Below are 14,055 nucleotides of genomic sequence, written 5' to 3'. Positions count from 1 at the left end.
TCTGTATTATTAATGCACGTTTGCTTTTCATTATAGTTATAACCCAACAGTGGTACTGGCAGGCAATGCAAGTGTGATGACAGCAATTATTTATCGGTTGTACAAATACTCTGAAAGAAGTAAACCGGGTGTGAGAGACAGCAAATGTAGCGTAGCCCTTAGGAGAGCAACTTGAACTCCATGTAAAATACAAGTACAATTTAAATAAACCCACATTTACTAAATTAGCAATGTAAGAATGGAATTCCCAAGTACAAAGTGAAGAAAAATTTTAGTTTAAGTTCGTTTATTGTGATAACATTGTTCTGAACATCAATAAACATTGCACTGAAGTGTGGGTTACTGTACCCGAGATAGTCCAGTCTTAACAAAAGCCACTGTATTGGTATGATCACAGATTTGACAATTTTGAACACACTACCTTATTAGTGATTGAGTTGCTTAACAATCAAGTATTCCACATCTTTAACATAAAAAATGAAACAAGTGATTGAAGAGAGTTTTCCCACCCTCAAAATAAACCAACATTTTAACTTTCATCTGGAAGTAATTAACACTGTAGAAAATATCCAAAACGATTCCTTTCTGTTCAGCAGAATTTAACTCTGGAAACTAAAACTTCTTCAGGCAAAAGTGACACTTTAAAGGCATCTCAAATTCACTATGTATTTCTGATGTTTCATTATGAATTTGTGTTACAGTCACTTAAACAACTCTCATTCATATGACAGCATTTTCTAGAAGACTTGTATGAAATATTAACATGAAATCTCATCTCTCGTCTTTACCATAAGCGGATTCAGAGTTTGCTTCAGAAGTTCCATGACAGAGTTGACACAAGTGTTAAAACTTTTCCAGTTGGAAAAAAAAAAAAAGTTTTAAAAGGAGTATACTGATGACTGGAAGGCAAGGATACATGAGCCAAGATCGCACATGCAATTGTATACTCTTAGGGATGAGAGCCCAACCTTTTGAAGTACAAAACATGCTTGGTACAGTTAAAAGAAAAAAAAAACAACCCAGAAATGTGTACCACTGAAGTTACTGATCTTTAAATCATTATTGAAATGGGTAATGTCCAAGTCACTAACAAGTTTTGAATTGCAATGTTCCTTATTTATTTCCCAGATAGGTATCGTTGACTCAGCCTTTGACAGGGTTCCAACGCTAAGAGGATCTGCATCTTCAACAACACAGTCTTAACAGGGGTGCGCGTCCACCTACGGACACACACACTTAGAAGTTCCTCTTTCATAGAAAGAATGATTTACCTTGCGCTGATTTTAAATAAGTATAGCACAACTTGTTCTCAAACATTAGTTTCAGGCCACTTCTCTCGACTAAGGTAACGAAGGACAGGCTAGTGCATAATTCTTATTTACTCCACTTCATATTAATATTGCAGCACAAGCCCACAGTTTGATAGTAACGAGATGTCTTTTCTAGGGTCAGTAAAGTGCCCAGCAGTCCAAATTACACGGGTACGTGATGACAGGTACAGTGCCCCCACGGCCTGTCCCTGAACAGGGTTAACAAACAATCTGAATAGCTTTAAATACCAGCCAGATTTAGAAAAACGAAACAACTCCCCCCCCACCCTGCTCATATCAGAAATACTCAAGAACACTTTTACATTTCATCAAAAAACAAATATCAAAGCTGTAGCTGTTACAGAGCAAAAAAGCAAAATTTTCAACGCAGCAACTTTCTGGACATCCCTGTAATGCAAAATGACAGGCTAGCAGAATGAGGAGCTCTCTAACCACGCAACTCCCGTATTCATACCAGCTGAAGTTACATGCATTTGGAGATACACCTGATACTCTTTTGCTGCTCATTTACTCAAGTCCCCTCCTATAATTCCACAGCTTACCTTTATAACAATCTGAAAAGATGAATGGAACTGAAATGAAGAGAAAAAATTAACCAAGTAAAAAAGTCAATCAAGAAAGATACAGCTGAACCTTGGTAACAGTCTGCCCCATTTGGAAACCCATCCCAGTTTCATGAAGTGCTTTTATTTTTAGAAAACCTGTGTAATACCAGGGCCACTAAGTATAAGTTAAGCATAGTAAAGAAAATTTTGACATCCACAAGGGACTGTTTTAGGAGAGGCAGCTTCACTACCTTTATGTAAAATAGAATCTTTAGATAGAATATTTCATCTTGTAATTAAAATACTTTATTACGTTGGATTATTTATTTTAAAGTATTTAAGTGACTTAAAAGCTCAAATCCCGTTGATATTCAAAGCACTTGGTGATCATGAAATTTCAGCTTCTAATGAAATCTATGGCATAAAAGGTAAGAAAAGGGGGGAAAAAACCCAACGGAATGGTTTGTAAGCTTCTGAGAGTAAAAAAAAGAAAAAAGAAAAAAGCAGTAAGAGCAACATATACTTCGAGTTGAATCCTGTGAAATCCACATAAACACTGAGTAGATTCGTAACAGGATCAAGAAGTTGCTGAAACTGTCATGGAAAGTATTGTTCTTACTGTCTAAGAACAAGGATGCCTGTCGATTCACTTAGGTGCACGGCACAGCGTGACAGATAGGTATCCTTTCTTTCCCACTCTCCCACTACTGCTTTGAAAGAGAGGCTCCACCTTGATTTTGCTTGCCCCTGCTCTTTTTTTTTTTTTTATAAACATAGGAATATGCTACAGTTTTATAAGGGAGAAGAAAAAAATAATTTCATTTATATAGTGATCTAAAAGTTATCCCCCCAAGCAGTTCACCAACTATCTGGCGTTAGCTGGTGTTACATCAGAACTGTGGGTTAAGACTACTCAGTCTGATAAAGGAAAGAAAATATTCCTGGGGTGGGGGAGCAAAATCCTCTAAATGTACTCTTTTGCAGGTAGTGAAACAAGGAGAGCTCCTTTCCTGCACTGAGCCCAGGGCAGCTGAAGCAGAAGGGCTTGCCCAAGCTGTTCCTGAGAAGGGCAGCCCTGGCGCAGGCGCCGCAGCAGGGAGCCATATAAATGCCTTCTAAAGATCACACACACTTCCCGGCTCCCACTGGGACCTGTGTACGGGGGAAGAGCTCACCCCGGAGCCTGGTGGAAATTCTGGACGTTGCCCCTGGAAGGATCTTTAATGGCCCCAGGAACTTGCTTAAGGAGTGACAGAAAAGAGTCTGTGCCCAGAGAGCCCGGACTCACGTTTAAATGACTGCAGTCCTTAAGCCCTCTGGGCTGGTGGAACGATACATTCTCACCATAGATTTGTCCAAAGGAGGTTAAATGCACTAATTCAACTTAAAAAGCAGAACTACCTTTGCCTTCAAGTACTTTTTGGAGAGAGAAATACTAGCTGCTTTTACAGCTGATAAATACTAGAACTTGGAATGCAATTTGTTCGCAGGCTCTGATCTGAACCTGAGGAATGACCAGCATGATGTTTATGAATAACCCAAAACTTAAAAAAAGGAAAAAAAGAACAAAAAGGTTTTTTTCCTGCTCTGCAGCATTTAACAACCATTCTCATACCTGGAATCTCACTATTGAGCTGCATTTCCTTCCAGCTACTGAAAACCTGCATTACGGAATTCTGGAAAGACCTGCAGTAGACAATTAAAAAATTAAATACATAATTTTTTTAGTATTACAATTCCCTGAATATAATCTGTACATACGTTTTACTGGCCTACACAGCATACACATACATATGCATCATCTCTGTGTTGAAAAAGGAAATAAAAATGCCAGCTCCCTAACTCTTACAGAAATGTTCAAGATTTTTCTTGATGAAATTTAACATGACATAGCGCAGCCTGAAAACAACAAAAGCCACACAAGTATCTGAAGACAAGTTTCATTTTAACAAGCTCATGAAATAGTTTAAGCATTGCATGTAAGAAAAGTAATAAGCAGAGTTAGTTTGAGTGTGAATTGTACAAGCACAGTCTTGTACATGTGACAAAAGGCATATTTACATTTGAAGAGGGGTTTTGTGTCTTCAGAGTCTGTCAGGCTAGTAACATCTACACATTTTCTGTATTTCAGCTGAGAAAGAGCACACTGGTCCTAAGTTCTGGCTCCTTTCAAAAATGGCCTAATTGCCCATCTGAACATTAGACCACGTTTCTTATTAATAGGTCTGACATTCTATTTGGCAGTTTCCATACACTTTTTGGCTTCATTTTAGAAAATATACTATTAAGACAAATATGAAAACAAAATAATCTACATTTACAATAAGGTCTGTATGATGAAAATGCAGTCATAGTTTACCTCAGCATTTAGTTGCCCCGAAGCACTTGGGTACCATGACCATCAATGACAGGCCAATCTCAAGTGCCTTAGAACACAATAAAGAAACAAACAAACAAAAAAAGTACCCCCCACACAAAAAAATAGACAGCAACTTTGCATTTTCTTTGTTTTAAACCAACAGAGTTAAAGTGATTTCTTAAGTAAGACTTATGGTACCAGTATATAAATTAGCATCTTCGTTAAGAAAGTTCTTCACATTTAAACTGAAGTTGAGTAGCTGAATATGAAATTCCGTCTCTAGGTGAGAAGTATTTTTCAGGCCAGGTCATCCATGTTAAGGTCAGGAAGAGGCTCTCTCCAATAGCAAAAGGAGCTGAATTCTGGGCATGGAAATGCCGAACTCTGTTCTTTATTAAGCAATGGGAACACATGTTCCACGAGCTCACTTAGTCTGTAATATCTATATTAAAAAAGAAGAAAGACCATTATTTACAGTCTAGTCACTGTTCAACTGTAGCCAAAAAGGAGCTTTAGAAGTCTAGACCAGAAAGCTATAGTCAAATAAGTCATCACTACTGCAGAAGCAATTTCATTTTTATTTCGACAGTTTACTTTTCTTTTTGAAGAGTTTCAGTTAAGTATCCAAAGCTGTAAGTCTCTAGCAAGTAAGATTTTCACGTGTCGTATGTAACAGGAGATCAAATCATGGTCATAATCGCAATTATTTTGTAATCTCATTCCTAACTACTTTCTTTAGCTGAAATAACAAAAATGATCTTACGAAGATTTGTTTCCCTTAGTCCGTTCTTGGATCAGTTCACCCTTTGGATTCACAGTAAATATTCTGCAGTCCGGAACTCCCACTTGCATGTAGGCATATACATCCTGCAAAAAGCATGAACAAAAGCACATGCTTCAACATTCCCTTATTGAATGTGATACAACAAACAATTTCTTGAAGGAATGAGCAAAGCTGATCCAAAAAGGGTACAGTAAAGCTGACCCTTAAAAAAGTCCCCTAAACAACAGCCAAAAATAAAACAAGATTATCCCCCCAAACCCATACATACACCATAACAAAACATTCCTCCCACCCCCAATCCCTCAATTCCTGTTCCCAAGCCTAGGACCACAAACATGCACAAAATCTATACCACACAATACCATTTCTTGTGACAATATTCCTCTTAGAATACCCTCTCTCTCTCTCTAGCTCAATTACGGTAACATTGATCTGTAGAGAAAATACAGGAACCGTAAAACAGGAAAAAGGATTCAAGACTGAGGAGCACTGAATTAATACCCTTAGGTTATAAAGCCGTCAAAAATGCTGAAAAAGAATATGCAAAGGTGGAACGTATTTAATAAGATCTTGAGAATACCAACACATCTTTGTAACCTTTTTTCTATACAAACAGTTCTAGTACCTTTTAAGGTATCTGCATGTGAGTTTTCCTGACCAAACCCATAAAAGCACCAGTGACCCATTTGCTTATTCAAATTCAAACAGATACAAGTGTCTATGTCCTTTGCTTCCCAAGTATTTCATGCATTTTAAACCTTCAGTTAGAAAGGGGCAGACTTACATTGGGCCTGTTTCCAAAAGCAGCATAGAAAGGCTGTTTACTGGGAGCAAACAAATTCTTGATATCATTCAAACATTCGATTTTGAACTTTTCAGGCTTCTTTTCTATTACTTCCCTAAAATAAAATTTCAACAGTCAAATTCTAAATCATTGTTTGATAGAGGGTATCCTCCTTCCCCCGTTTATCTGATATTTATATCATCATTGCTTCCCGTTGCTAGCATCGGTAGTTTATATAGACATTGGTCAGTAGCTTTCCAAGAATGATACAAGAGACAATAAAACAGTCTCTGTTTTCCAACATCCATAGTAAAAAAACCCTGTGCCTAGGCTAAGTGAATGGAATGAAATTCCCAGTTGAGGATGCAGTTTGTGAACTGCTTTTCGTGTAGATGACCATCTGAATCAGAAGACCAAATCAAATACACATCAGCTTGTTAGAACTCCCGCCTCTGACAGAAGAATGTGGGCGGCCTATTCATGACCTTAATGGAAGCTGCTGTCATTACCAGCCATGAATCGTTTGCCTTTTTAGTAAAAAATAAGTAAAACTTTTCCACTATTAACTCTTCCCATCAAGAGGGGACAGACTATGGCTGGTTCAAAAGACCAACGGAACTGACCCATAGCTTAACTCCATATTGCTTTTTAAGTAGCCATGTATGGAGCACTCCCAATATCACAAGATCAACTAGTGTATATTCCCTAGCTTTTTTTCTTTTCCCTCTATCTTGTGTAGTTGCACTGCACTATAATCAATCCTTGCATCCATACCTGAAAAGACAAAATTGTACTGGTATAAACAGGACCTAACAGTAATCAGTCATAGACTAGAGGAATGAAGAAAAGGGAAGGTGAGCTGCTCTGTGACTGATATTTTGTGGTTTGTAGCCACTTCTAACATGCCCACAGAAACACAAGTATAATGCAAGTGAAATTCAGACAAAACAAATAGCTTATAAATGATCAACAGAGGGACATCAAGTCTCAGTAGCACATCTATCACCCAGTGGAACGTTTGGGTACAGCTACAGTGATTAGCATGCCAAATCTTTTTAATCTGCTTCTTTCTCTGAGATGGAGAGGAAATGGATGTATGAAATCCCACATGCTTACCTATGAAAGGCAGAAAACAAACTGCTGGGGGACAACATGAGAGGGCCCCTAGGGAGAATCGTTCCTTTGTCATTCACCCAGTGTAGGTATCCTCTGGTTATATCTGCCATCCCAATGGCACGGGCGGAACAGTACAGAAACTTGTAGCCGTTTCTAGAAAAGAATTATCAACTTAGTTCATATTCCTGCTGAAGACTTTCTTGGCCAACAAAAGTATATGGTTATAGCAGTGTCCAGATGCACCAGTTTAGGTATTGACTCGTGGCAGTGTGCTGCACAAACACATAGGAAAAGTCTGTTCCACTGATAAAAACAATATTCAAGGCATATAATAACTTAAATACATGATTCAATCAAAACTGAGAAACAGGAAGTGCAAAAAGAACAGGGATGGCAATAGTAATGTGACACAATTAGATGGACTAGATCGTGCTTAAATAAGTGCCACAGTGGTTTTATCCAGCTTCTTTCACCCCAGCTGTAGAATGATAGCAATTATTTAAATTATCTGCATCACATAATATTGGATGCCAGATCTTCTGTCTTGATTGTTGGATTTTTTTCAGGTTGTTGGCAGAATTCACAATGCAGAGTGAAGGACGGATACCAAGAAGCATTCATCCAGCCCCTGAACTGTCATTCAATTTAGAAAATTACTTTTGGAATTGTTTGCCATTATGCACTGAATACAAAAGTTCAGGTTATCTCCCATGGACTGCAAGGGGCCACAGACAAAATTCAGCCACAGAACGATGGCCAACAGTAGATTCTAAGACCCCAAATATTTTTGGGGAAAAAAAGACTATTAAAGTTAAAAACAAACATTGTTTGTTTGTAAAAACAAACATTGATTATTTTAAGTGGATCATTGTGTGTTTAACAGCTGATCATCCTGTGCTCCTCCTCAGTAGCAACTATTGTTTCTGGCATCACTATATTTTTGAAAAAAAAGTTTGATAAACAAAGAACTAAATCTGGAAGGGGAGGAGATACGTAGGTTTATTCTGCTCTAAGTTACTGGACATAACCATTATAAGGCTATATACCTCTTAGATGAACAGTACGTTTATAAAGGTATGGTTCACAACACTTTTAAACTAAGCAAACACCTCACCACTGCTGCAAGGGGGAAGGCACACGGGCTGCCTCTGCAGGTTCTTGCAGATCAGAAGGTGAGCCTGCTGAGTTGACTAACCCAGAGAGAGGAAGGGGAAATTGCCGTTATGCTGAATTACTGTTCTACTGTTTCACTGAGCTGCATTGACTTATGTCAGAAGCACAAAGTGACAGAAAACTTGAGCCAAGCCACCAGCCTTCTCTTTGTGGCAGTGGCAAGTTTTTTATTAGGCTTGTTTCAGAACATGAAATCTATCCTAAGGGGCATTCACTTGAGTTTGGCAGCAAACGCATTAGAACACAAAATATTTATCCATTGGAAGAACACAATTTAAGTTTGAATTTACACTGTACTATGTTTGTAATAGGCTTTGTGATCAACCTGAGTTGGCAGTAACAGACATATACATGACTGTCTGAGAAATTATTGCTATTATGGTTCTCTTTTGTAGTCACAACAATATTACACACAGTTTTTAACAACTAAAATGCGGAATCAAACATTTAAGAGAACTAGTAAAAGTGGTAGCTTCCATTTCTGCTAAAGTATACATCTGGGGAAAAAACTGAGTTTTGTTTGTGAAAGACAGAAGTAGCTCGCTTCCCAACATTTAGACCAACAAATTATAATAAACTGCATAATTCTTAACAATGATCCAATTACCTGCCCATTAATTCACAAATTCTAGAAAACCCTCATTGCTTCATAGATTACATACTCACTCATTTATGGAATGATACAGTTTCGCAATGCCCTGATGAGTCCAGTCCTTGCCAAACTGAGGGAGGATATGTCCTAAAGCATCAGACCTGAAAGCAAAATCAGAGAAAGTATGAATTTTGTTAAAGACAACCACTAATGAATACACAATTTATAATGAGTATCTGCAGAATAAATATCTCTGTAGAAGGTCCTAACCATTTCAAAAGAGAACTAGTAACTACTGCAGACAGAGCAATTAGTGGGGCCATACCACACAAGTCAGTTTCCAGGTTAACATAAGGCTGCTAAACCTGGAGAAGTCTAACTGAAAGGGCAAAAGTCACACGATAAATATTATCACTTTTGTATTTTTCTTTTAAAAAACATTTTCTAGCTTGCTGTAAATGCAGATAGAAATAAAAATCAAAGCAACAATTTTTTTTTTCTATGAGTGTTAATGAATATTCTTTAATAGTCTTCTTGAATCAAGTTTCCTCATCTAATTTTGAAAAGCAGGATAGGATCAATAAAGCAAGATTAAAAAAAATAATCAAAGAAAATAAAAAAACCCAATGATACTTACTTGGTTATTGTTCCATCAATGTCCGATATGATGATTTTATCATTCCAGTTCCAGAGATATATTGTTCCTTCACAACGGCAAGTCCCTTGATACTGGGTTGTAATACTAAATACAACATCATTAGGGCCATCTCTGAGTTTCAACTTTGCCTTAGAATAAAACAAAAAAATTTAAAATGTAGGTTGCCCTCACTGTAAAATTTTTAGAATCATAAATGAGCTACAGGAAATGGCTCATATACTCTTCCTCGTCTATTTTGATTAACTCATCAAAAAGTGAATCCCAGTTTAACACTGGCACAGTTTTGCTGGCAAAGTCTCTTTTGTAGTCTGGGTACGTGTATTTGTCCATAGCTCCTATATCTGCTTACAGCAGCAGATAATCTGACTCTCTGCTACATTAATTCTTGCTATTACAGTAGACTTACAGTACTGTCAAACGGAACTGCCTGTTTGCTATAGTGAGAAATAGTATTTTCTACTTAGTGGGTACTTTCCTCAAAATTCTTCCCTGATTAAGATCATACATTTAGGCAGTAGCAAAACTAGCTTGTAAGGTAGACTGCAATGAATAAACTGCATACCAATTTAAATGTACGTTATTAGACTGTTCAGATCCCAGGATATCCGAACTGCAGAAGCCAACAATGCCACTTTTTTGGCAACATCTTAATATAGATGTTTGATTATAGAACTTTGTAAGAAATTATTATTTTTTTAATCCAAACTCATATTCTTAAAAAAAACAACAGGAAAAAAAAAATCAAATATTCCCTGCAGCTGCCCACACTAGCACAGGAAGAGATTTAAATTTCATTTTAGATTTCCCCATTCTTATTTTCTACTGCTAGAAAAGTAACCCAAAGATCATTTTTTATTTTGTGAAATGTACTTGTAAATTGCTTCTAAAAAGCAGTAAAAGTCCAACTCTTACAATCAGAATGGAATTATGAAGCATCTCATCTACAAGAAAGGCATGCTACTTACTATTTGGTCCGAAGACAGTCTAAGTGACTTCTTGTAAGATGTAATATTCCCATGAGTTGGATGCTCTACTGGGGCAGAATCTATTTTCAGGGACTCCTTCAACTCCTGCGACGTTTCATCACTAGAAGAATCATCTTCTGGAGGTCTAACATGACATCAACCAGAATAAATGTAAGCTACAGAAAATCCTTCTTTAATGGTGTAAGATTCCTACGCAGCAGTGATTTCTGCTTACATTGAGGATTTACTACTAGCCTGATAGCACGGATTAACAAAATCCATGGTCTAGTGAATGCCCAGATAAAGCCAGTATATGTCAATAAGCAAGTAAGACTTGTAACACATGCTAGCATTGGTGGAGCTCTAAACATTATTATTACTAACTGGCTCCACACATGATGGGTTTAGTAAAGACACAGTGTGAAGCGGCCACTAATACTGTGTTGATGAATTAAGTAAACTGCAGATGAAAAGGGATACTGAATAAGTAACAGTTTTTGTTTTTTTAAACAGCTGCCACAGTTAACTATATAATTTAACTGGTGGGTGATAAGTTAGTGGAGTAGCTCACCTTTTAAGTTTATTCAGACTTATTTTTCTGCTAATTAGAGATTTCAAGATTAAAAGCAGCATTTAATTTCTCTGAAGTATTCCATCACAATATGGTTTTTCAAATCTTTAAGACAGCAACAACATTTACAAGTACCTCCATAAAATCATGGGAGAATATGAAAATGCAAAATAAATTACCTAGACTGGGACAGTTCTGTACTAAATACTGCTTGCTAGTTTTCAACCACAATCTTGGGCAACTTGCGCACTGTAATTAATACTGTTTTATTGTTCCAATTATTTAATGTTACAGAAAATTGCACATGGTTTAAATTATTCATACAATATTAGGCTTTTTTAAAAAAAAAAGACAAACAATATCTCAGAAACAATACCACCATATTTACAGAGTAGTGGCCCATTGCTAAAGGTTACCATATATGTCTGTGTTGTTCTGTCAGTTATGTTATGATTTAAGAAGTAAACACAATAGGATTTAAGAAATAATTGTAGTGTATTTGTAGCTCCTACAATGTTTGCTGCTACGTTATTTTACTAAACACATCTGGTTCCTCTTCAGTAGCGTAGAGGAAAATGTTTCTTCCCACAGTAAATTTCTACTGAATTCCTCATTTGAGGCGGGGGCAGGGGAAGACACTATTCAGTCCACAAAATAGTCTTCAGACAGGAACACACCTACTATTAACTTGCTCTTTTATAGTTGCTGGCAGTTCATTTGCTCTTTGCGTCTCAGTTTTCCCCTCTTTTGCCTCCGGTATCTAAAGCAATATGATAATAAAAAACATATTGACATTTTAAGCATTTTAAACTGATCCAAGTGAATTCATAGTTCACACTTATGCAAATAGCTATCAATGTAGTACATAAAGTATATTAAGCCTCAGAATCGCTCATTCTGTAAATTATTATTTATGCTTATGAAGAGATGATCCATTAAAACACTTTATTATTTCATGAAACAAAACTGCATGCCTGGAGTTGAGAACTGCTAGTTTAACATCATGAATTTAGCATTAAAGGAGCTGTCAGCCTCTAAGCTTATAAAATTCACTGGTTTGGGGAAGAAGTAAATTGAAGCTTTCTAAGCCTTCAGTATGTGCCTAAAATATGAGTCTAAAATGGGGTGTCTCAGCATAACATTTATTATGCACCATAGCAGCTACTTATTTATTTGTGTATACATTCCTAAAACATAACTGCAGTGACTGAAGAGTAGCTCCGACAACTGCTTATGCCTTAGAAAAAAAAATTTTAAGAATATTGTGCAACAGCTGAATACAATAAATTTTCTTGAAACCACTAGTAACAGCAAATAAGGATATGGTATTTAAGACTAGTGCAGCTACAGCTACTGCAACACTAAGTAACTCTCAGCTGGCAATCAGTGACACAGAGCTGTATGAACTGCATTCTGAGGCACTTCTGACAAATCACTATTTTTTTCGTCTTTTAACAGCTAAGGGAAGAAAAAAAAAAATAAAAAAAATAAAAATAGCTCTCAGTTACCTGTTTAGTCATGCTTTCTCTCTTGCGCCAAAACCACCACCTTCCAGACTTCTTTGGCATCTTTTCTTTGACCCAAGACTCAACAGTAGCCTGAAAAATTAGGCATGCTTTTAATTTGTATAGAGGAACAAAATAAAGAGACAATCATGTGCTACAACATACAAAGTCTTCAAAAAAAAAGTATAGATGTATCTATTTACCTTAGGCAAACTCTTCTGAAACACCTGCAAACTCAGAATCATTGGAGCCGCCAATGCCCAATTATAATACCTGTTTTAAAAACATGTTATTGATAAGGTATTACAAAATCTGACTAGAGGTCAATAAATATATCAGTGTACAAACTGCCCTTTGGTTGATTAAAATATATATTTGCTGCTAACAACTAAAAGTTCTGCAAGCAAGTTATTTTAATATATACAACTCAACATCAGTGGTAATTGCTGAAAAAAAATCTCACTTCAGTTAAAGCTAAATTTAATGCAAATCTTCAGTTCAAAATCATTCTCTGGGACTGAGAAACAAATCCACCAAAACCACAAATTGCAATGGAAGCTGAGAAATGCACTCACTTTAAAGAGCGGATTTCAAATGAGATCTTCTATGACCTAATTACATGATATAGAGAATTTACCTGTTATAAATCCTTATTACCAAATTAGGATTGTCTATCAGTCCAGGGTTTTCAGCAAATTCATGATAAGTAATAATATGTTCCATGAATTTTTCTGCAATAGAAGCAGATTTTAATTAGAAATAATAATATAAAATCCCAAGATGTCTGATTAGTTTGTATCTAGGAAAATGCTTTCTGTCATTTCAGAGTCTTTGCCAATCTTGCAACATCATTCAAGACATGCTAATACAGCCTACCTGTTAAGAGTCTTGTGACTGCCTCCTCAGTAACAGGGGAAACCTCATACCACTTCAAGAGCCACAGTAATGAGAATTAAGAAATTAGAAGAGGGATGATAAGGAGGAGGAAGGAAATAATTCAGTTCACTGGCTGGAAAAAGAGAGCCATGCTTGTCTAAGCAAGTTTTCTTTAAAAATTATTATGGCAGGTAAGGGGCCTATGTACTACACTAACAGGGGAGGGGGAAAAATGTTGTCAGTTTTCCAAGGTTGTTTCATCACTGAATACTAAGAGCATTTTCATGACTAGTGACTATTGAGGTTTGCAGAAATTCATGTTTTAGTGCAAGACCCCTGCAAGGAAGACAGAGTTTTTTCAAATCAAATCCAGTATTACTACCACATTACCAAGAGCTGTTCTGAGCCTTTATTAATAAGCATGCAAATTTCACCTGATGCATTAGAGACTGGATGACTATGTAATGCAATGTAATACTAAAAATGTTGCAGTACATGCAATCCATGCAACTTCAATATTAAAATTAACCAGAGGATTAATAGAGAAGCATCAGCTGGTAAAAATCTAAAGGTTAACAAACATTTAGGATAGGAAAAGTACAGCAGGAGAAGAGATGGTCCAACAAAATAGTCAATGTTTTTTTAATTGCTTGAAAAAAACCAAACCAAAAAAACCTAAACCAACTGAAAAAGAAGAAAATTGGAAAGACTTGGAAAGAAGGTGAACTGGAAAGAACATGAATTGTGACATTTGTGTAGGACTAAAAGTAACTGCAAACAGAAACAAGAGTGGTTG

At 36.6% G+C, this 14,055-nt stretch overlaps 1 protein-coding gene across 6 annotated transcripts in view; it reads right to left on the bottom strand.

Moving 5' to 3' along the window:
• Positions 1-4,204: 4,204 nt before the first annotated feature.
• The window catches only part of LPIN2 (lipin 2), a 42,207-nt gene continuing 32,356 nt past the window's right edge, over positions 4,205-14,055 (bottom strand). For 4 of the 6 annotated variants that reach the window (XM_063326647.1, XM_063326642.1, XM_063326646.1 and 1 more), the window contains 11 exons: positions 13,021-13,114; positions 12,587-12,656; positions 12,387-12,476; positions 11,556-11,638; positions 10,308-10,452; positions 9,322-9,470; positions 8,759-8,845; positions 6,920-7,072; positions 5,804-5,918; positions 4,999-5,102; positions 4,205-4,677 (listed from right to left, as the gene is read on the bottom strand). In XM_063326647.1, coding sequence (XP_063182717.1) covers positions 4,533-4,677; positions 4,999-5,102; positions 5,804-5,918; positions 6,920-7,072; positions 8,759-8,845; positions 9,322-9,470; positions 10,308-10,452; positions 11,556-11,638; positions 12,387-12,476; positions 12,587-12,656; positions 13,021-13,114 — 1,235 coding nt within the window. In that variant the 3' untranslated portion in view covers positions 4,205-4,532. Of the gene's footprint in view, positions 4,678-4,994; positions 5,103-5,803; positions 5,919-6,919; positions 7,073-8,758; positions 8,846-9,321; positions 9,471-10,307; positions 10,453-11,555; positions 11,639-12,386; positions 12,477-12,586; positions 12,657-13,020; positions 13,115-14,055 lie in introns of those variants that run through there. The other 2 variants (XM_063326644.1, XM_063326643.1) reach the window with 2 other exon arrangements.

Source organism: Chroicocephalus ridibundus, chromosome 2 (assembly GCF_963924245.1).
Source record: "Chroicocephalus ridibundus chromosome 2, bChrRid1.1, whole genome shotgun sequence".
NCBI classification, from domain to species: domain Eukaryota; kingdom Metazoa; phylum Chordata; class Aves; order Charadriiformes; family Laridae; genus Chroicocephalus; species Chroicocephalus ridibundus.
This window is presented reverse-complemented; position numbering and strand designations above follow the sequence as displayed.